A 24,864-nucleotide genomic window follows, 5' to 3' on the forward strand; every position below is an offset into this window, starting at 1 on the left:
AGACATTATGAATGGGGTAAGATGCCCAGCCCGACACAGCCAAACACCATCACTCCTTATTGCAATAAACCCTCTATTCTCTCATTCTGTATAGGATCAATTGTGCTTTCCTCTATTAACCTGCTTGAAAAGAGGAACTTTATAGCTTATAGCTATAAGCCTCTCAGCAAAGGTCAAAGGTCAAACACTGAATGGTACACATTCCCGTTTGTCTCTCTTAGCGACGAGATCTCCTGCTCAAAAGACGGATGATGCTTCTGTGGGACTCTCCAAACCTCACTTCGCACGTGATGCGTAACGTGTCCCACACAATTTATGGTAACATTAAAAGTTGTTGGCAGGACAACAGACCTTATATAACCCCATAGAATCTAAGGATGTTAAAGCACTAAAAAAAGTCAAGAGACAGCTACAAAAAAAATTCAAAATTCAAGATCAGGGGAGTTTTACGACAAACACTTGAAACCGGAAATTCCAAGGCATTCTTAACATAATTGTTAATAACAGTTGGATAGCTAGCTTTATCGTGAAATTACAGTTTGGGCTAAAGGGTGCTGACAACCTCCTCTGTTGACATGATGAAAGATCTGTTTTTTCGCCCTTTCTGTTGTTGTTTTTATGAGTTTAACACCAGTCAGTGAGTTCTTCGACACCGTTTCTGGCACAGGGCTCGGCGAGACGTCTCTCAACGCAAATCTGTCACTCTTTACCTCCTTCAGTCAAAACAAGCAAGAATCTGCGTATGAATCGCTGCCTTTTATGATTGCCTTCTAATCACTGTTTTATTGCTGACTGGCCTTTTGTTTGCTGTATAAAAACCACTATAAATAAACGGAAGTGCTGTATACTGTATAAACATGGCACAAATGCTCAAAATAAAGGAAAAAATGTATTGCTTAAATAAGCAAAAAGTCATTCTTTTAAAATGCAATTCATGCAAGGTGTGCATCAGCATGCAAATACATAAACAATTATAAAAAGCTATTTTTTATATAAGGCAGCATAACGTTGCTGTCCTTCCAAAACCTCAGATGTCCAAATTCACAGGATCTCTGGAAATGGAAAAAAACACTATCCTTTTTAAATGAATAAATACTGTGTTGTTAAAACTGACAAGCACTTTTTAATACCTTTTTATTGGTTAGATATTTGCAAAACCCAGTGACAAGCTAACTAATGACAAGTCATTATTATGACTAATAATAATGATGCATGGCAAAAAAAACCCCCACAAAATATGGAGATATGAGGTTTCAGGACAGCAGTGATATAAGGTGAACATAAATATAATAATTGATACAGAATTTGCTTTATATAAAAGCAACACTCAAGTCTATGGTCAGCCACATGACATATGTATGAAATTTATGTCAAAATACTCGTGTACAGTATACTGTATGTGTGTAAATAGTAAATACTGTATGAACTGTGCCATATTAAGCATTTGCAGACTTTCCTGCACTAAGCCAACAGTGAGATAAGGCAATGCTGATACCCTCAAGTATCAGAGGCAGGAGATTGTGGTCTGCACAGTACAAAGTCCACATTATACCACTGAAAGAACAAGAAAAAACTAAAATCAGACACAGGAACAAATACCAAACCAAATGTTTTTACAAGGGAAAACGCTGCCTGTTTAGCATTTCTGAGCTTATGGAGAACATATCTGACTACTAAAATTTCCATCCATACGCACATGTTAAAGTATATTAGTTACATGCAACGCTGGGGGAGCTGAGAGACTCAAGCAAGCTGCATTGAGCATTGAATTACGCAGACTTATCTCTCCCATGCCTTTTGTGTTGCGAATTTGCGATTTCAAAAAGAAACACTCCCAGGATTTGTCCAGCTGAGGTACTGCGTAATCTTTGGAGATAAAATGATTTGTTTAGCTTTTGTGAAACGAAAAGTGTAAAAACAAGGGCCGGTTGTGCGTGAACAAAAGTAAGAATTAACAAAGGGTTAATTCGTAAGAGTATTTGTGCAATACTTCAGCTGGAATCTGCTAAGAGATCTCCAAACCGCACTATTGTGCTTATCACATCTAAAGACAAATGTGAAAAAGGTTGACTATGAAATTATGAAATAACCACATTGGATCTATGTTTCATAGTGGACCAAAATCCAAACATGAGTTCACAGAATCCAGGTCATGTAGGAAAAAAAACAGCAAACCTACAGTAAACCGTTGACTTTTCAGATTTGATTAAGTCGTCTCACTCCCATATTTGAACATTTCCCTCCCTTTCGTTTGGCTCGCTTCATAATCTCTTTTAAGAGATTAGTTAAAAGCTTGTACAGGTTAACATGAAATACAAAGTAAAGTATACCTGCCTAAAACCCAATGATCTTCCAATACTATCACTAATCCCTGAGAGCTGATATCAGCTTTCCTAATGCCACTGCTTTGAATGCTACCGCAGACTACATGTTGGCATTTCCGTGGGCAGCGCTAGAGATGGCAGAGACCGAACACAAAGTGTCTATTCTCTCCCCTCCTGTAAAACAAGAAGAAATGTAAAAGTAGAAAGACCTTTTGATCAACTGTATCCGAAACAGTCTCTGGCATTATTCTCATCTTTGGCTTCCTCTTCAGAGAGCAATTTGAAACGAAACCCTGTGAACATAGTTACCGACAAAAACTAAAACAGCACCAACTGCAAAGTGCCAAATTATGAATAACCTCCTACATTTTTCCATTTATGATGCCTATTCATCCAAGCCCAATCCCACAGCATGTTGTGTTAATGGTGAATTGGTTAACTGCCATTGGGTGAAACCAGATTTGGGCAACAGTTCTGAGGTTTAACAGGTTAATGAGGATTCTATGAATGTGTCCACATTCCTCACATTACAGGTCTCGCAATTAAGTCCTGGACCTCCACTTAACGCAAAAACACGACGACGACGTGGACGTAGGGATGCAAACTATGGATAACCAATATGATTGCCAACCATTTGATACATGTTATTTGAAAAAATAAAAAGACTTACAGAACCTGGAATTCTTTAGTAGTATTTACCATGATAAAAAAAACAATGTACAGAATGGCATCTGAGTTTGAATTTATGAATGCATACTCAACCTAAATCTGAAGTAAATGGCAGGACCAGATATCTGGACTAACTGCTGCTGATGGGAATTGTCCCTTTGGCAGGATGATCAAGGAGCTAACACGCAACACATAGGAAATACTTGAGGGATCGAAAATGTGGAAATACTGAAAAACTGGGTTTGGACAGAAAAGTGTGAAAGTAAATGGCAGGGATAGAGGAAGAGTGTGCGTGTAAGAAAAACACAAGAACATGGGATCTGTGAGAAGGAAAAAGTGTGAAGACAGGTGTTGAAAAGAGACCCTCTCGTAAATTTCCTGTGGTCGTTCAGGAAGTGTTTTCGTCGCTATGGGCAAACACTGATAGTTTGCACTAGTGAGACAACAGAACGCTGCTCTGTTCGAGAGGTCAAGGATGCCTTGCAGGATACAACTTTGATGCTTTACATTTGGAGCGTGGTAGTGAACTTTAAGGATATTGCCTGCCAATGGAAAGGTTATAGGTTCAATAACAAGAAAAGGAGATGAAGGAACAGACTGACCCTGTCCTGACACCATTATATCCCTTTCAGGCCAAGTGTACAGATTCAATGTTTAAGAAACTTTACAATAATTGTATTAGAATGTGTGTGGTGGGGCGGTAAACGTTTAAAGTGATAGTTCACCCAAAACTGAAAATTCTGTCATCATTTACTCACCCTCTTGTCATTTCAAACCTGTATGACTTTCTTTCTTCTGCAGAACAAAAAAGACGATATTTTGAACAATGTTGGTAGCCGAACAACGGCGGTACCCATTCACTTTTATTGAATGGACACAAAACCAATGCAAGTCAATGGGTACAGCCTTTGTTCGGTTACCAATATTCTTCCAAATATCTTCTTTTGTGTTCTGTATGTACGTTATTAAACAAAAAAAGTTGCAGATTGCAGCTTTCTGTAAAAACTTGGTCTTGGTCCAAGTGGCTGCAACAAAAAAATGAAAGCATGAAATATTCTCAAATTGTGATTTTTTTATACCTGAATGAAAAACTGAACTCTGGAACTCTTTTGTTGCTATACACACCATTATACCCTAAAGAATGCACTAAATATGGTTCTAATTGGTTCTTACGGCAATTACTACTACATGGCATCTGGCATGTGACTTCTATAGAGAACACTACTGAGTGACATCAAACACCAATTAGTGGCGGTATAAAGGTGTCAGGCGGTCTGACTCTGTACAGGTCTGCAGGGCGGAGTCTCAAATTAAGCCATTCCAGATTGTTAATCTTCAGTCGTGTTTATTTAACAGCCACTTTCACTGGCCAGTTAACTCTTTTTCATCAGCTGTGAAACCATTACAGGGGCCCTGGGAGAAGACAGAAAAAACTGGTAGAGCTCACCCCATCACCAAACACTTCATTACTAAAACCCCGAAGCTCACGGGGTGAAGCGCACGACTGACGGTTTTTAACGTTCGTCATTAATAACCGTTCCACTTCCAGAACGAGTAATATGGGCTGACAGGACGGATACAGGATGGAGATGATCCACCTTAATGGAGTGATATTTTATAGGTCCCGAGAGAGCTTGGGAATTGTACAACACGTGACAATCAGGGCAAGCGTGATCGACAGAGAGATGGAAAGAGAGAGAAAAAACGTAGATGGATAAATTATGATGAAAGGTGACGGACAGATTATAACCAAGATCTTGTCCAAGGATCTTCTTCAAAGTAAACCCAGCTCATCCGTTGTGCCCGAAACGCTGCAGATCTGTGCTAATAAGATCCAGATGGATCAGAAACATCCAACGCAGGCCTGAAAACTACCAGAGCGTCAGGCTTTAATTCTTTTTTCTTATCCTTCTCTTTTTCAAATCTCCACCAGATGGAAGCAAGCTTCTCCTGTCTTTTTTGTGAGATGGTTTAACTTCATCAAGGGGAGAATTACCCAGCAGATGTGTGGAGTAACTTAACCGTGACACGTTAAAATAGCCCACAAAGCTTGGTGCGAATTAAGAACAACAACACGCTTTCTTGCCTTGAACGCACAAACTCGCCAGGCATTGGCAGCTGGGGAAGAAGAGAGTTGAACATTTGGTTTTCTAATGTCTCAACCAACTGATGTTCCCTGATGAAAATCCAGCGGCTTCAAAAATTCACCTCAGGAATGCCAAAATAAGGCTTCGATAAGGATGTGTTTGGAGATTTAGGCCTAAAAACATACAAACAACAAGTCCTCTAGTTAAACAAGCTCAATGCTACACAAATAAGCTTCGCAATCTCGTAAGAAGCAAAGTACCCAACCTTAGGAACCAAAGTTTGTCAAATTTCATATTCAAAACAGTAAACCGTAGTTTTGAGGCAGTCAAGAAACACAGATTTTCTGTAAGGTTCACTGGAAAATTCTTGGGTTCAGCTATTAAACAGACCGCCAACAATCGGCACGGTTTCTTTGTTCGCGCGGCGTGAAACCTGACAAGTCTGAAAAATGGCAGCCAGCATTATGTCACCACGTTCGCCTGATAAGACGTCAACTCGAAACACTTAGACAAAAACAGGAACTTAATAAATCCTTTGCAGGCGTCATAACGACTTTTCATCTTCGGCCTGTTTCTTCGTTTTCCTCTGCACGTCAGCTATTATAAAAAGTCTATTCGGAAAATAACTATCCGAAGGGCTACAGAGGTTATCGGTTGTAAAAAAGCTTTTGAATGAAAACCACAGAGGCCAGATTTATTTCACACCACACCACACCAAACCAAATTTCCTTTAAAACAGCTGGAAGAAGTAGCCCAGCTATTCAGTCATTGACAATGATGGTGCGGCAACTCTTTCTTGTGTTTGTGAGGAGATTTTTTCAGTTTTATTTGGTAAAGAGCTTGTCAGCAGAAACTAAGGGGGTTGGCAAACGTAGCAGCAATGGTTTTAAAAGAACACGTTATCTAGCACGTATTATATACAAAATGAAAGTCAATATTTTCAACAAACAGAGTTCACGTTCCAAAAACACGACAAACCAAGTAACTTCACAATAAAACTGCTAGTTTAGTCAATCCTCTGTGGCGTACAATGCACTTCTGGCTCACATTCCGACAACTCCCTCAGCTAAGGGGTATCCCTCACATGTTTGTGTGCCCTCACTTTCCATAAAGCAGTAAACAAACAAATAAATACCCTAGAGACACATCGGCATCTGGCTGTTCGTGGGAATCCCTGGAGCGTGGGGACTACCTTTTTCTGGCACATATATATTTAGTGGCTTTTTCTCCCCTTTGCGGTACGAGGCGAACCCCTTGCTGCCGAACTAAAACCGTGGAAATTCAATTAAAGCCATTTTAGTGTTTCATAAAGCCATAGGAGGCTAGCCAGAGGTATGCATATAAAACCGGGAGCAAGTGAAGGTGGCGAGTGCTAACGGTCCGGAGTTCTTTTCACTTTCTTCTTACTAATGCTGCCTATTTCTCCTGTTTCCCTGTCCTCACATCAAAATGTTTGCAGGAGTCCAACGACAGATTTAACAACAGCCTCAGATACTCTTGTAAATCGTGGCAGATTGGTTGAAATACTTGTCTAATGGTAGACCATTGTTTTTGAGACTAACGCTTATCCAATGGACCAACACAGAAAGTCAGGGTCAATGTATAACTCAAACATGCCTATCCAGAATCCAGAGATTGAGGTTTTAGAATTTAGGATCTTTCAACAGTTTGCAGCTCATTCCAGAAGTGGAAAACTAGTTAGGACCAGTGCAAATTTAGGCTACAATTGGCTGTTGGGTGCTGGATTAACAGGCATGATGTGGGCAACTCCTTGTGGTGAAATGCTCAGTAATGTTTAGCGGTGCAATACAGCTTTTATGAGAACTGGATGGCTTTCCCCAGAGGTTACAAGCACTGTCCACAGACTGATGTAGGTGCAACAGAAACAAACTATGAGGGGAAGTAAGACCACACAAAACTTAAGCTAGTGGGTGTAGTTAAAGCGAGGCAAGACACATAATGTTACCAGACAGACGTACAACCACAACGACATCTGCTGCAGGAGTTTAGAACCAGATTGCCAGGTTTAAATTAAGAGCCAAGGGCTCACCTTTTAACGCCTCCAGCAATGGTACCCAATGCCTTAAAATAATTTAACAGTGTTCATCGATGTAGAAGCTGTGCCAAGAATCCAGTGTGTCATACGGAGCGGTTGCAAAACATTATATAAGTCACATGTTTAAATTGTATAAAAATGTATAAATGTTTTTTGCATGATAACAAAATACATATTAAAAAAGTACACACAAATATTTTAGTAAGAGACCAAGAGAGACAGGGGTCTTGCATCATTCCTAACTCATAATTCATAAATTCATACACTACTGAGTGTGCCTAAGTGGCCACATGCGTTTGGGGGCCACCGTATGCTGACTTCATTCAAATCCTATAAAACAAAAAAGGACAAACATGAACTTATAAAGCCCTTCCCCACAGGGAAAGCCTCCAGAGACATGTTGTAGGGGAAGGCTATATTCGAGAGGAAAGTCTAATAAAATAAGCTATTCTGCCAAAAGATCAGCCAGCAGATCTGGGATCATATATAAATCTATGAGAGAGAAGAAAACTGAGATTCTCTAAGGAAATCTGAATCATGCATACCCGAACAGAATATCACAGTCCAGAGGAGCACAACGGTCTCCAACAGACTCTGGACATGAGATGAGGACTTCCTGTGGTGAGGCAACACAGCTGTAGAAAAACACTACAGTAGTACTGGGCGCAGTGTCAGGAGTCTTCTCAATACTCGCTTTCTAAAGAATGAAGAGAGAGAACAAGGGAGTAAGATGGAGGGAGAGAAAGAGTAAGTGAGTGATAAAGATAAGGAAAGAGTGAGGAGAGGAGACGAGACGAGGTAAAGAAGAGGAAAAGTTATGTTCAAAAAGAAAGGAAAACGAACATAAATAAGTGAGTCAGTGAGTAAAAAGAAAAGAACAAGAAAAAGACATGAAAAGACAAGAAGAAGGAGTGAGTGAGAAGGGAAAATAACAGAAAAAAAAACAGAAATAGAGACTGAGAGACTGAGAGAGAGAGAGAGAGAGAGAGAGAGAGAAAGAAAGACACAGACAGACAGACAGACAGACAGACAGACAGACAGACAGACAGACAGAAAGAAAGAAAGAAAGAAAGAAAGAAAGAAAGAAAGAAAGAAAGAAAGAAAGAAAGAAAGAAAGAAAGAAAGAAAGAAAGAAAGAGAAAGAAAAGAAGGAAAGAAAAGAAGGAAAGAAAGAAAGTGCTAGATTCAACCATCATTACCTAAATTAATTTCATTTAGGCTTGAAATGCAGCAGCTCTCTGTTATTTTAGAGTAACTTGTGAAAGTTTTATTACTGTCTGGGTGGGCACGTACGGTCTTGGATGAGGTGTAACACACTTCCCAGGCCTGAAGGAAACCCAGACTATTAGGCCTGATGACTTATGGAAAACAAAACGCTCCTAAGATAACAGCGAAAAATGTGTACCTGCACTGCTGTGCAATTATACTGAGCGTTAAACCTATCGAGTCTAACCAAATAATCCAAAACTTTTTCTCAGAATTTCCACAATTTAGGTCAGGTGCAGCTGAAAGACGATACACGTTCAGATCTAATCTCTTCATCTAGTCCAGCAGTCAGTTAATCCTTATTTTCCCCTCCCTTGTCCATAAATCATGTCAGAATAAGGAGAAGGCAGCCCCCGGGCTTCATTCCCACACCTCTGTGAACATTACCTCAATTCAGTGGTCGTTATACTAGTGCAGCCCACTTACGCCCTGCCAAAAGCAATTTCGTGCTTGAAATGTGACAAATAAAGCAGCTAAAGAAGTCATTTCTTTACAGTCGGGACACAACGCATATCCTTTATAAAATGGTACCTTAATGCTATTAAAATACAAAGCACATTTTTAGGGGTTGAAGGGGGAGAGACGAGACTTTGTTGAGAAAATTACATCGCTGCCCGCTTCATTCAAGTGGCGGTCATCTCTTTGTACATCTCAGTAACAACCAACATATGTTTTCTAAAGCATCTAAAGATGATTTTGCTTCACTCTATATGAAAACAAAAACGACCAACACGGTGAAGTGAACTTTCATAGTTCTCACAGATAGAAACAAGATTCATTATGCAGTTGACCAAAGCAAGCCTCCTTGAAATGGAAAGCGGATGCCGTCTTGGCTACGAACGAAAGAAAGAAATAGAGAGGTAGTTAAGTGCAGATGAGTTCCAGGTTTTCTCATCGTCTCCAGTGATGTTGGTATGGCGGCAAAACCAGGGTGGACAAGGGTTCAGGGCTACGCAAACAAACACAACGTAACGCTGGTTTGGACGGACTCGCTGAGCCCAGTTTGTAAAGATGAGGCTTTTACAGAGGGCCGACAGGAAAAGGACTTCATTGTGTGAGGGAACGGCACATACGCAATACAGCGGCTTTTTCTGGAGGGCCCGCTTCACCGCTGTGGGCTGACTCGCACACCGCAGGTTTGCTCTGAGCGGGCCGCTGGACGGTAAGGAAGGATTTTGGGATAACCTGGGAATAGTTCCTGCTAAAAACGCTCTTCTCTTGGTAGTTTTCTTTCACACTCATCGACTCCCACTTTTATTTACCTGTGTGATCTTAATTATAGGGAGGGAAAGTAAATACGCACATGTGACCAGTCAGCCTTTTTGAATCAATAGGCCGCCTTCAATATAAGTGAACTGAGAGCTACATACATTATCAGATCAAGGGGGCTATGTTAGATTCGACTAACCAGGGTGCAAAAACATAATCCTACATATACATTTAAGCATTTGGAAGACAGGGAAGCATTTTTTAAAATCGTACTCATTTTATCTGTATACTGTATGTGTTCACAGGAGTTTGAACCCTCTGCAGTGCTGACGCAATGATCTACAAATTGAGATACAGGAAGAAGTCCTAATTTAGCTTTTTTCCATAGATGCTGCAGTTCGGGTGGAGGCTGGCAGTTCATTCCACCACAGGGGAACCGAATGAGTAAAGGTTTTTGCAAGCGATTTGGTGCCTCGCGAAGATGATGGGAGGGGATGTAGATCTGGAGCAGTGAGTTAAGGTAAAGGGCCGAATTTGCCGTTACCGTTCTGAAGGCCAGTGTCAGCGATTTAAACTTGATGCGGGCGTTGACTAAACTGAAATTGTCTGTTTGTAATCAGACTTTGCTATTCCAAGTGCTAGTACATTTTTTATAGACCACTTCAGAAAATGTAAGCAACGCTGGTCTAGAAGAACTTCCTGTTTCAGTTTTTTAAACTTGCACAAACGTTTCAACAAAATACACAGCATACAAAATACATTTATAACCAAATCAAAATGTTAAACGATTATCTTTAAGATTTAACTTTTATATATGAAAGATTAAAAAATAAAAATGAAACCGGAAGTGTCTCTGGACCAGCGTTTACATCTGGCAAGGTGGTCTTTATGATGTTTATTAGTAATACTACCTGTAAAAATAATTGTGTGTAAGATTGTAATAAAAACATGAATATATTACAAATACATTAAATTAAACATTTTCAATAAATGGACAGGCATATCTGTCCTTTCATCTAAAAATTCTAACTTACATCAGTTCTTTATGAAAACAAAATGTAGGTTTTTTAAGACATTTAGTCAATTAGCTAGGGCTGCACGATAATTTATCACGATACCACTAAATCCTATTGTAATCGAGCAGGCTGCGATATGCAATGTGTCGATATTTTTTTAATGCGTAGCTTGTCCGTGAAGCACGGCTCTGGGATCAGTAGGAAATGCTGCTCGATCTAAAAGCAGTGCGAGTTTGAGTCGCTTATAACGTGCATTTGAAAAAGCAACACCCGTCAAACATGATCATTATAAATATACTTTATTATCATAAAAATACCTGATGAGGCTTGAGTAACAGTGATAAAAAGATGTCCATAAGCATTTCCTTGATTCTAGAACGTGTTATAGTCTTCTTCTGCAGTGAGTATTTGGAGTTTCCGCACGAGAGCGCCCTCTGGCTTTCGGATGCAGCAGCATTTTCCGTACTTCACTCAAAAGCTGTGCATAAATCACGTGATATTTATCGTCGGTTTATCGTGACAGCCCTAAAAGAAACCATGGAATTTAAATACTAGTTTAAAACAAGTTCGTAATGTTGAACAAAATATAAGAATTAAGTAAATCGGTCATGGATGGCAACATAATCAAAATACCACCAGATATACTGTAACGGCGAGTCATTCTGGAACATTCCTGCCTGCACATTTAGAGGTTAAGTACACAGTCCGATGGAGGTAAATGCTTAATGTGATGTGTGGAAATTCTTACTTGATATACACAAATGAAGCCACTTAACCAAAGTGAATAATCTTATTAACATGCCTGTGTCAAACAAAAGCACCACTGTTGCCTTGCTAATTCTCTTATTAAAGAACGCACTTGTACAGGATGTAAGCATGTAATAGTAGTAGTTAACTTTTCATAGCGGAACCTTTCTGCTAGTACGAATGAAAATGAGACAGAAGGGTACAGTTCATGTACCTCAGTATAAATATCTCACTATAAAAGCAATGACATGGAAACCAAAAATCTCTCACCTGTTCAGAAATAGCGTTCATGGACACCTGGGGGTCCTATATTTCAAACATTTTTACAAAAAATGTACATCTAATATTATATATTATTATATCTATATATATCTTGGGTGATCCAATCAGAAGTGGTCAGCGCTAAGTACAAATGTGTCAGATGTAGGGGTGGGTGGAATGACCAAAAATCTAGTTCACAGAATGAGTAATTTTATTTCACGGTAACAATTTCCTATTATAATTCTATATCTTATAGGCTACCTCATTTTTGTAGCTGATTTTATTTATTTATTTATTACAGTTCATTTAAATGCTCACCATAGTTAAAATGTAGGCAAGTTATGAAAATGTCCTAAAGATATCAATTTAAGTTCTGATAATCAGATTTATTATGATATAGCCAGAAGATAAATATAAACAAATATGTATACAGTAGGAAGATAGACAATATGTATAACAATGAAGTCTGAATATATGCACAAACAATGAGAATACATGTAGGCCTATATGACTGGTGTTATAAACTGGTGTTCATGGGGTCTGTACTGCAGGTCTTCATTGCTCTTCACTCTCTGTCTTTAGGTTTGTTTATTCTTGCGCTTGCACTGTGAGTCTCTGATGAATCCACACGAGTCTCCCAAAACGGTAGGTAACAGCGCATCACGTTAAAAGCGCTCACGCGACGAGTATCATTGCGCAAGTTTCGCCTCAGCTCGCCTAGAGTTAAACTTTATTAAAACTATTAACAGCTTTACAAAGCAACCTGACTTCTGAAATATGTGGGAATGAGTTTTTTACATATGCACGCGCAGATCCCTGCACCCCTGAACGAGCACTGCAGGTGAGAGAGAACGTGCCGGACTGGAGCGGATCACGAAACTACAGACTGAAAGAAGGTCAGAAGGTCAAAAGAATATTTTAGCAAGAAAAATCTCTTAAGAGTTGACATTTTATTCCACAGTAACGGCATAATCCGTCATACTGCCCAGCCCTAGTCAGATGTGTTTCATTCTGTGAACTACTAATAATATTTCTCCCAAATTTCAAATAAAAATACTGTTTCTATTTATTTGCAGAAAATTAAAACTGCAGAAACAGGTCAAAATAACAGAAACGATGCTCTGTATTTTTGTCAGACCTCAAATACTGCAAAGAAAACAAGTTTATGTTCACTTCTAAGCAATACAACAGTAATATTGGTAGATAAACTTACGGAAAGTTTTTTTTAATGTGATCATCATTTTTACCACAGCTTTATTTATTTATCTTGTCATGCTGTCAGTCTTTCACGTTGTTGGATGACTTTATGTCACTCCGGATTTTTGATTTTGTTGAGATTCAACAGACACTGGACTGGAATGGCCACAAAACATCTAGAAATTCTGATTAATAAAAAATTTGGAATGGTCTCTTAATTTTTTCCACGGCTGTATATCAATACATGTTGATATCTGGCGCATGTCCTTGTTGTGAATATTCTATCAAATGATGGTCAAAGGACACTTGATATGTGAAATATGTAATGCGCTTGACCACCAGAGATTGATGCACCCTAGAGAGATGTTTGTATAAAGTGTAAACGGGGCCATTGACAAAACCAAACTGAGAGATTAAAAACACTGTCTATTCATCCTCCAAAGGCTTTAACAAATAAGTCAAAAGTGTCCAAAGTCATCTTATCCAACGTACAATCCTGAGTGCACCAAGAAATGCGGATTAGCATTAGAAAGATAATATTTCGATCCGTCCGTGCCCAGTCATCCTGGAGTGTTGTTATTGCCAGGTTTTCCTGCCTTACTGAACATGGCACAAAGCTAGACCTACATCATTTCAGCTCCAAATTCCCCAATAATCTTCAAACCATTCTGGGTTTAAGTTCCAGCACAACCTCTTCCTGTCACATCCTTGCCAAATATGATAACTAGTGAGGTTAGCAACTGAGTGCTAATTCTTTTACAGTTTTTTTCATGCAGTGTCTTCAGCACTTCTGCCCTCTAGGGGAACATGAACTATTTAGACACTCAAAGACATACTAACCATATGATTCTGAAAGCTTGGAAGCTATTCCAAACACTCACTGACCCAAACAATATCTCATCCAAATCACTAAACTAAGACTGGATGATCCACATGAGGAATATTATACAACAGCAGGAAAAGACTGTTTGTTGTGCTTCCAAAGAGATCAGGACCTAAAACATAATGAGGGTTAAAAGCCAAATTCATAATATCCAAGATGTTGTTGTGACAGAAAGCTACGAACTTGGCAGTGACGTTCTGAATTCAACATCTACTCCTGTTATTTAACACAAATGGGTAAGACGTAATTCTCTTTCTTTTTTATTTCTTCATGGTATATTTAATAACTTTCTCAAGGAAGTACGATCTAAAACTAATGCTGCATCCCAATTTGCAAACTTATACTACGCCTTTAAAGTATGTACTGCTTTTGTTATAGAAAAGTATATACATTTCAGTGGGTAGCAAAACTGTACACACGCACTGGGAATGACATAATAAAAACATAATACTGCAAAACGGAAGTGGCCGTTGTTGCCATTTAAGTATTTATCTAATATTTACTGTATACTTACATTTATTAATTTAGACAAGCATCTTTTATTTAATTTTATTAATGCAGTGTAGCGTCACTAAACTCCGCCCTCTCGCAGTGAGTTGTGGGTAATATGAGCCATCCAGGTACTTTGAGAATACTCATTTCAGCATACTATGCTTTGGGACATACTAATTCTATTTTCAAATACTATTTAGCACGGATAGTATGCAAATTGTGACACAGCTCAAATGCTTCAAAAATGATGAGCCGTTGTTTACTTTTAAGAGCTAATGTAACAAACAGCAACAAAAACTACAAAGGCCGCACACACAAAAATAATTCACCAGGTAAACAAAACTATGGCTGCAAACCACAGACAAACATTCATGGTCTTTAATCTCCTTTTCCTAACTCATCTATCACGCGTGCCCATTAAAACTCAACCGGCCACCTGACATTCTTCTCCAGACCTCCTCCCTTCCTCCCATGACACGAGGACTAAATAAAAACAACATCCAGTCAGCGCGCCGCTTCAAAGCAACTAAAACAGACCCCCCTCCCTCCTGCCTCCCTGGATCACTTTCAAATACAGCAAAGCACACAATTTAATAAAAGATAGACGTTTAATCTCCTCCATTCCTAAACAAGAGCGGCGCTGTGAAACTTGATCTCCGCTTAGTCTCGGCAGCCGGACATGGAGAGCCACCGCGGCTACGGCTAACGAACGGAATGCATTAAAGACCAAACGAAAGGTCGAATGAAAAACAAGTGACGGCGGCAAAGGCCATGACAAATAAAAACAAAATAACAGACAGGGTTGCTTGCTTGTCATTGGCAAATCATATTACCTACAGTAGGAGGCTAACTTTCAGGGGTCACGGGTTTGTGAGGAAGAAAACCCAGGAGAAACAGTGGCGTGAACGGTTGGGGAACGAAGGTTGCGTTTAGATGCAAATAATATGATGACGTAAAATTGTGTAATATAAGCAGCGAAAACAAAGAATTAGCAAGCGGCGTGTTAGCAAGGATTAGCATGCGGCGTGTTAGCAAAGGATTAGCAAGACAGGTTGGGTTTGAATGGGTTTCCGTAAAACTAAAAAAAGGAAAATGGCACGTAGCGTGACTCAAGGGCAACGCGTCATGCATTCTCCGAACGGCTCCTCCCCAAACTGGAACATGTGATTGTGGAACAGAGTGATCGGAGATGCTACACATAGGCAAACAAAAAAGCCTGGAGCAATGTGAAGATATTAGCGGCATCTAGCGGTGAGGTTGCGAATTACAACCAACGGCTCCCTCCTGCCTTGTTATACAGGACAAAAATGTCATCCCATTTACGCTTATTTGCCGAAGGAGATAACGTATTTTCGAAACGCGTTCTGTAGAGCAGTTTGTCCGTTTAGGGCTACTGTAGAAACAACATGGCGAATTCCATGCAAGGGGACCCCGCGGTGTATGTAGATATGAAATGGCTCATTCTGAGGTAATAAGCATAACACTTTATTATGTAAGGTCTTAATACACCTCTGAAGACATACTTAAATGTTTCAACATACCAACCAATCTCAAAGCGTCTGCCAAATGCGTAAATGTTAAGCTTACCCGTGAGACTTCACAAACGATGAGTTTAAATCCGAACTCGCACTCAACTTATCCAGAGAGCATCTATTAGCTCGCCCACAGAGAAACTTTGACAAGGTTAATGAACATTCCTGGCAAAGGTGCAAAGCACTCCATTCATTCAGATGAAGAGAACGTGAAATGGAAATGGCGGGCGACATGCGGTATGAAGAACAAGCGGCGGAGGGCATCTCACAGTTAGACTACAAATGGAGCCGTAGATCAAACATGACATTTATATAAGTATTCCCCTCGGAGCTGGCTAAGCTTACATATCACTCCATACCCTGCACTGCTATGTTTTTGTTCTTTAAACGTGCGGAGACGGCCCGGTTGGTCCGTTTTGCATTTTGATCTGCACTTTTCATCTCCTCCTTAGCTTGAGGAACAGCTGGAGTGCAGCAGGCCTGAATTCCACTGTCAGCGGAGGGACATTAATCCTGCGCTTACTAGGAAAACTAAACTGGGTTAGAATTTGAGCTGGAGAATTCTAGAAGATTTGATATTTGGGAACATTTTTTGGGGTCTTACCTGTGCAATGTTTTTGTTGAGCAAGTAGACGCCGTATTCGAACTGGAATCGCTCTCCTCTGGGGTAAAGGGGGAACCTGCAAACAAGAGCAGCACATAGTCATCAAGAGAAAGGTCTCATTGCTCACCTCTGAACCGTTACACATGGTTCCCATAACAAACGCAAAGCGAAGGACGTTTTTTACGAGGTCGTAATCAGTTCATAACTTCGTGCAGAACAACCTCGCACAAAACAAGCTAAATGGCAGGTCATCTGTCAAACTGGACAAAGGGTTAAACCCAAAGTCCAAAGCCTGCAAGTAATAACTGTGTTTGCAAATGAACATTCGGGGGTCAAGATTTCTCAATGCATTCTGGGCATTTATGCTTTGTGAAGTTAACCGAGCAATGATGATGCCTCAACAGGCCCTTTGTGATGCAAGACGTTTCTGCAGATGTTAGGAGACCGCCTAGAGCTCTGGAGGTCTGGTTCTGATCCGTTTCCCGAATGCATGTCTGAAACACAATCTATTATCCATTAAAATTGGATCATTCCCGCCTGTTTCTTTTGGTCAGTTCTCATTTAAACTGTCGGTGTAATCATGATTCAGAAACGGCCGAACGGCACACGATATCAGAGTCTAAACCAGAACAACGAACAGAGAAGATGTACAACAGATGAACACAATGTACTGTTAATGCAATTGAGAATGGTGCACATTGAAGTGTTTACGAAGAATGAAGGACTTCGGAACACATTTGATTACAAAAATATTGTTGCTGTCCTTCAGAAACCTTGGATGTCCAGATTTGCTGTTTTTCAGGAAATGGAAAAAACACTGTACTTTTTGAATGATTTAATACGGAGTTGACAAGCACTTTTTAATTCTTTTTATTGGTTAGACATTTGCAAAGCCCAGCAACAAACATAAAGGGTAACTAATAATACTGATTTATGGCAAAAACAAAAAAATCCCGAAATATATCATATCCGAATGATTTGCAATCACACTTTCAGATTTGTTTTTATGTAACGCTCATCATTTTTAGTTATTTATTTTGTAATGTATTTAGTAATTGTAATCGATTTTTCAAAATTATTAATAATAATTTATTATTCAACGAATGATCACATTTTTCTTGCAGCCCTAATTACTGTTCAAGGGAACTCAGGGTAAAAAATCCACAAACTGTTGATTTAAGCTGCCAGGTGGACGTGTCTTCACATCAAAGTCTTGCCGTGTAGGACCAAGTACAAATTTACAGGTTTCAAAACAGGCCGACTGAACATAACATCCCAGTCCTTTTATTGGAGAACATGGCCAAAAAAGAGTGGGAAAGTCCCTCTAAAATAAAGAAAATGGGCGAAAGGCTGAAGAATAAGACAGCAGACTGCACGCGAATATTCTGCACCCTCCACGAAGCTGCTCGTGCTAACACCTGACTACAGCCCCCTAATATCATCGTACATCACCGCCCTGTTATTAAGAGCTTAGAGGCGGTACGAGAGAGAGAGAGAGAGAGAGAGAGAGAGAGAGAGAGAGACAAAAAATCCCCAAGCTTAACCACCTGTGATCAACAAAAACATCTCCGCGTTAACCACAAAGCTCCTCTGACATCACTGTCAAGCTTGTTAAAACACTGCGTGTGTGTTTTCAACACTACATACCTGTGGACTGCGTTTACAAGACTCTCTCACGATTGCAAAAGCAAAATAACGTTTAGTTATTCTTATTCCATTTCTACAAAACCACTAAAGAGGTGAGGTCGTAGGCCCAGGGTCACACACTTTCAGCCTAAAGGCAGCAGACACCTAAAACAAAAAGGTGCGAGTGATCTCCCGGAAGTGTCTCTGTAATCCACGAGACCTTTTTGTCAGCAGCACCTGGGACTTCTGCTTTTAATCGCAGAAGAGTGGAGACAGACTCAGCAATTCCCCTTACTTCCCGTCTTAACAATTTCATCTCTCTCGCTCTAACACACACACACTTCCACACTTCCTGTACGACCCAGGGGGTGTAATCTCAAAGCAGGTGCATGCTTAAAACCCTCACTGGACTGAAGATACACACACATGCTCTATTTCACCACACCCGTCATGTCGATTTTAATCCAAAGGAGCCGAACGAGGTACAGTTGTCTATCTTTTTCCAAACGCTGAGAAAACAATATAATTTTTCCAGGGATTCCAGGGAAACGACCACAACAAGCCTGCCAAAAATCACTCGCACACAAACACACACAAGCTTGCACACAGAGTCACCTAACAGTGATTAATGAGCACTCACCAGTGTGTGTAGATGTGTGTGTGTGTGCGTGTGCGAGATCATTCTGCTATGACTCTGGTTCACGGAGCACCAGGAATTTCTCGAGGGAATGTCCAGTCAAATATATTATAACAGAGCAACAGGGGGCAGGAAGTGAGTGTGTGTGTGTGTGTGTGTGTGTGTGTGTGTATGCACACATGTGTGCATGTACATATTTGAAAAAATATGGGAAGAGAGAAGTGGGGAGGAAATGAGAGTGGTTTTTATCACGATAGTATATGTGAAGGTTTACAGTGAAGCCTGTAGACGTGCTCACTCTCACACTCTCATATGGCAGGATGACACTCAGATTCACCCCACACCTAACAATAGGACCCTTTGGGGAGAAACGTACGTCTCGCAAAGTCTTATAGATTTATGACCACAGGCAGTTCACTTTGCAGCTCATTTTGGTAACTCTGAATGACGTCACATATCTTTATAGCAAAGATTTGATGCCACTGGCACTTTAAAAGTGGAGTTTTTGAAATTTAGCACCATCTAGCGGCGAGATTGCGAATTGCAATCAACGGCTCGCTCCACCCCTCCCTTGTCACGTTTTCGTTATTTTGCCGAAGGAGATAACGTATTTACAAAACACGCTCTGTAGAGCAGTTTGTCCGTTTAGGGCTACTGTAGAAACAACATGGCGAATTCCATGCAAGGGGACCCGCGGTGTATGTAGATCTAAGGTAATAAAATCTAAGGTAATAAAAACATCACGCTTCTTTATGTAAGGTCTTTATACACCCCTGAAGACATAGTTATGTATATTATATTGCATTTTTGTCAATAGATCCTCCAAAAAATGACACACTGGAACTTTAATAGAAAGTACAGAGGAAGGGAAATGCAGAAAATACAGTAGAAAGGAAAACAGGATTGGGAAAGTGCGCAGGATCTGAAACCGCATCAATGTACGAGCATCATAACGCCATGTGTGCTAGCCGCTAGGCCACACATCTCTGTTGCACATTTGAATCAATGTTCCAAAAATATCTGTAAAAAAGAAAAAATGGAAAGAAATTAGATTTGATCTTCCAAAAATGTGTGTAAAAAAGATGAAAACTGACACGTCTAACCCTCTTCAATGAATGTGGTGACTGCGCTTTCATCATTGTCGCACCTCAAACATGGGAGGTTATCAATAGCAGAGTCTTTATTTCTCCAGAGTAAACGCTTGCGACTGAGAAAACCAACCGCAAGAACAAGTTTCCATGTTTCCACTAAGAACGCAGAGATTTGCAAAATCTCTTTCCCATGTTTGATCTGGAATGTTGGACGATAAAAAATGGGTCTCGATAATTGAACATGACAGTAACACACATTCTTACTCACCCACTCTCCTGAATGCTTCTGTCTTTATCTTTCATAGTATGTTAGTGAAAGAATTATGTGCAATATCATGCAGAGTTAAGAACTGAAAGGAACGAAGAGAAGAAGGAGAGAGAAGAGAAATGAGAGGAATGAAAAGAGATAAAAGCTATCACAGAAAAAAAAACAAGACAAGAGGCACAGAGGAGAATAGGAGGATAAGAGACAAGAAAAGAAGAGAAGAGACGATGAGATGTCGAAAACATCTTTGATGTCAGTAGACGTTTACACGCACCTCACATTCTTTCACAGAAGTGTCCTGTCTTTCTGTAATGAACCTGAAGAGATGTTTCATACCACTGTGTACCTGCATATGACTGAAATGACTGCAAATATAAACTGAACTAGACTGTAAACCCAATTCCAGAGCTTCATTTAATATATTTATGTCAAGCTGTCGTCTTTATAGCCTGACCTCATATTTGCACATGTCCAACCTCCACGAGTTTAATGCGATATTTCAAGTGCGCTATGACAAGACGAGGGTGCTCAGCCAAGACCACGCTAAAACAAACGCTACAGACCAATAGACTCTGATTTATCGCCTGCATTAAAACAACCGTAAACAGGAAGGCAACTGCTTTCTACATCTTAAGATCTTTTGTTCTGAGAAATAAAGAGTAGTTAATCTTGTGGTTTAATAAATGCGAGTAAAATGAGACTGTGGTTATGTTGAACTGGTTTGGTTTATGAGAAGGGTACAGTCCTATCTCCCAAATGAACTTTGACCTCAAAGAGCAGGCAGTGTCTTAAAAAACACAGTGCTTTTCATGTTTGCTCCAAAAACAATTTGGCGAACTAAGTTACAAAAACAACTGTATAAATTTAATTGCATTAGATAACAAATCAAGAGGCACAATGCAAAAAAATTCTTACTAAGCATTTGGTCTTAAAAACATCTACAAAATTCTTAAATCCAGATACATTTCAAGGAAAGTGACCAAAGATATTTTCCCTTGTTTTATGAAAAAAGAATTAAGTAAGTTTATATTTAGAACAAGCAAAAAAAATTGAAATGGGGTAAGAAAAATAATCTCGAATTAGATACGTAAAATAAAGGTAAAGCTAAATTCATGATTTTTTTTATTTTTATATTTTCTTTCATTAAAGAAGACTAAGTATATTCCTTGTCAAGCAAATGTATCTTAATATAATAATTTTTAATATTTTTTAAAATGCTTAGTAAGAAATTCATTTTTTGCAGCGCATCTGCATTTAAATGTAGCTAGAGCTTTTCTTAAAACAAACTTGAATTGGAAACAAGGTTATTTTTAGTGGTTATACAGTATGAGGTCACTTCCTCTTGAGTTCAAACAGGTTGCCCGTAGCAGAGTAACCACAGGTGTACTTCATCACATTAACTATGGACATGTTCAACTAAGTTTGGCAACCAGAAAACCTAACAGACTTGTTTTTTGTGACATGCTTTGCATAAACGTGTGCCTAAAAGTGTCTAATATAACTTTACCGTTCCATTTCCACTCCGTTTCCTCTGTTCTTGTTTATTTCTGCTTCGTTTATATCCAAAACTGTAGCGTGTCACAGGAAGTTTCACACTCAACCGTAACAACTGTTTGTCCCTTTAAAATGCATCTAGAAGAAAGTTTAGAGGCACAACATAATAACTTTAGAATAGAGTAAAAGCTACATTTCTGTTCTCTGGTCCCTTTTCTGGTCTTAATTAAACATTTGAGGGAAAAATGCACCTTGTTCTCTTACGCCAGCTCGTAAAGAAACTAAGAAGACGGAGCAAGTGACCCACAAATCTCTTCTGACCTTTTCAATACAAACACACACACACTTACTTTAAAGAACACAAAAATGGAATAAGTTACAGCAAGGACTATCGGCCCATTAAAATAGCATGGTGGCAGATGCTCAATGTAATCGTTTCTCTCATATTGAGAGTTACAGCTACGGCTGATTTATACGGCGAGTGCCACCATTAGCCCTGACAGTTTGGAGGCAGGTGTTTGTTTAAAAGCGGCTGGGTTGATTTATGACCCCCTGCTTTTGAATCTGTGCATTAACAACTGTAGTTATATGTGGAATGTTCGGTCTTCCTCTGGCGAATGAATGAACAAACGTGCGGGTAAAGAAACTGCAATTGTGTGGGAAAGTGTTTTAATATGCACGATCAGAAAAGCGGAGATAAGCGTTTAGTGTGCGAGACGGAACGAATGAGGGATAGCTGTGTTAATGCATAAATACAGACTGATCACACAAGAGACAAGAGGAAAGAGAAAGTACACGCCAGCAGATAAAGAATGAAAAGCAGAATTAGGATGACACAGTTTGGAGTATCAATTATGCCATGTAAACAGGTATGTGCCATACTTGACAAGAGTACAGTAAACATTAACGTGGGTCATTCAGAGTGCCTTGGAACAAATGTCGGACCTACGCTCCACCAGTTCTGACCACCCACCCGACAGCAAACTGCTGTAATGTTCCCTCAACTCTCATCAAAGCCCAGTCACAACAACATAAGGGAAACTGAAGACCTCTGCTGGTCTGGAAAACTGTAGCATGGGCTCTGCAGCTCTCTGACAAATGTACCTAAGGACCAAAAACAGATCTAAACATTATCCAAGAATATCTTTTCAACAAACAAGAACATTTGTGTGGCAGATCCTACATACGAAAATACAATGATCTTTTAAAGGTGCTGTGTGTAATCTTTTGGACAATCTATTGACAGAAATGCAATATAATATACATAACTATGTCTTCAGAGGTGTATAAAGACCTTACATAATGAAGCGTTATGTTTTTATTAACTCAGAATGAGCTATTTACGTCTACATACACCTCGGGTCTCCTTACATTAAATTCACATTGTTGTTTCTACAGTAGCCCTAAACGGACAAACTGCTCTACAGAGCGCGCTTTAATACGTTATCTTCTTTGGCAAAGAAGCAAAAACACGACAACATCCGAGTCCTGTCTCAGCCACCGTAGTGCTTCAAAAGGAAGAGGGAGGGGTGGAGTGAGCCATTGGTTGCTATTCACAACCTCACCACTAGATGCCGCAAAAAGTTTCATACACTAGACTTTTAAAATATGAACGCAAAAAAAACCTAAAGGGAAAAACATGTTAAATTATCTTGCCAGATGTACCTGAACAACACCCAAGAACATCTTTTCGAACAACAACAAGGGCTTGCGTTCGCGGCAGAATCTTCAGAAAATAAACTGACCAATCAAACGTAGCCATTTCAAATAAGAGACCATTCCAACAATCACAAACAGGTGAAGTACATGTACAGTACACCACCCAGTGTATAATTTTTAATCTGACCGCTCAACACGTGTTCGATGATGGAGGCGATTTGGACTTCGAGACATTAACAAGAGTTCAGTGATTGAAAAAAAGCATGGAAACATGACGTGGTCTATGCAAACATGAGAGCGTTTACATTAAATCATTGAGCGGACGCTTTCATCTGAACGGACTTACAAATGAGGAAAGTCACAAGCCATTTATCATACAGGATCTAACAATATAAGCAGAACCACAAAAAAATCAAGAAGCTTGTTTAACCATTCAGGAACAGAGAACGTGAAAGACAGAGTTTGGAAGTTCTGGATTCATTCTGGGAAAATAAGATATTGAGATGCTGGATACAGCCCGGTTCCAGTCAGTCTCTGTCACCAATTCCTTCATCAGACACATCAGACTCATTCTGACAGATCCCGAAATCATGGCCTGAATAAAAAACTGACTTTCTTTCCACTGTCCTCATAAAATATAAATCCTTGAAAAAGTCGTTATGTTATAAATCTGACCAACTCACCAAAACATAGTTTGATTGTGTATGGAAACTTGCATCAAATATCGCCAATTGTGTTTGAACATATAAACTATACTTATATAAAGAAAAATATACTTTCTACACTCTCCTTCTGTCAGGCCTTGAAAGGAATGTGAAAGCCTTTCAATAATTCCCCTTGACTTTCAGTTCACGGTTCCCTCTTTTTTCTTCCCCGACTCGGCCCGAGCCTCACCGTCCTGGAGCCCAATCTGACAGGTTGGCGTCTTGAGCCCGTGGTGCAGTGTGTCAATCCCTACTTCCATTTTTTACGCATGTCATAAAGCTATTCTGAAAAGTAGATAGCGCCATCGTACAGTTCCCTATAAAAGCCCATATGAGACGGAGGCTTGAGTTTAACGGGCCAAACTCTGGACTCCATCACCGGAGCACATCTGGATCGCATCTCCTGGACTCTCTTAGCTCTTTGGCAATCAGGCATGCAGAAATAGGGTGGAATCTGGGGGGCCAAAGTACCTTCTTTAAATATTACAAAGAATGCTATGGAATGAGTATGTGTATACAGAACGAGTGTGTGCGTAGATTTTGCTTACATTAAGGATAGAGGATGGAACTAATAGATAGTAGATCCCCAAAAAATCTTGCTAAAACCACATAATTTGGTCACAGATGAAGCATCCCAGGTGTGGAAGGAGGAGGGACAAGCAGTACTGCACCCCGAGATTGTCCGAATCGGATGCAATCATTCCAACATGAAGGGAAAAAGAGGAAAGGGCTGGAGGAAATAGCATTGGTCTTGTGGTCATAGCCTAATGGTTAGGTTTCATAGCTGCTAATCTTAAATGTATACCCCTAATCCCAGGTAGGGATGACCCTGGATCCAGAAATTTACAGAGATCCCATTCCAGCCCTGCACTTTGGGTCACTTTGGATGACCGTTTCAGCATAATGACGGATAAGGACATGACCGAAAAGTTTTAATGAGAAGCAAAGAATGTTGCATGGTGAAAATTATGGTTTTACAGGCAAACAGGGATTCATCACATTTCATTTATGAGCCAGGTGGGTCGATATTACAGTGAATGTATAG

At 39.8% G+C, this 24,864-nt stretch overlaps 1 protein-coding gene across 1 annotated transcript in view; it reads right to left on the reverse strand.

Moving 5' to 3' along the window:
- The window catches only part of uvrag (UV radiation resistance associated gene), a 94,618-nt gene that overhangs the window by 19,570 nt on the left and 50,184 nt on the right, over positions 1-24,864 (reverse strand). Inside the window, exon 13 of the mRNA XM_057321484.1 lies at positions 16,344-16,419. Within this exon, the coding sequence (XP_057177467.1) occupies positions 16,344-16,419 (76 nt within the window). The remainder of the gene's footprint in view (positions 1-16,343; positions 16,420-24,864) is intronic.

This window comes from Triplophysa rosa, linkage group LG22 (assembly GCF_024868665.1).
Source record: "Triplophysa rosa linkage group LG22, Trosa_1v2, whole genome shotgun sequence".
In the NCBI taxonomy this organism is placed as follows: domain Eukaryota; kingdom Metazoa; phylum Chordata; class Actinopteri; order Cypriniformes; family Nemacheilidae; genus Triplophysa; species Triplophysa rosa.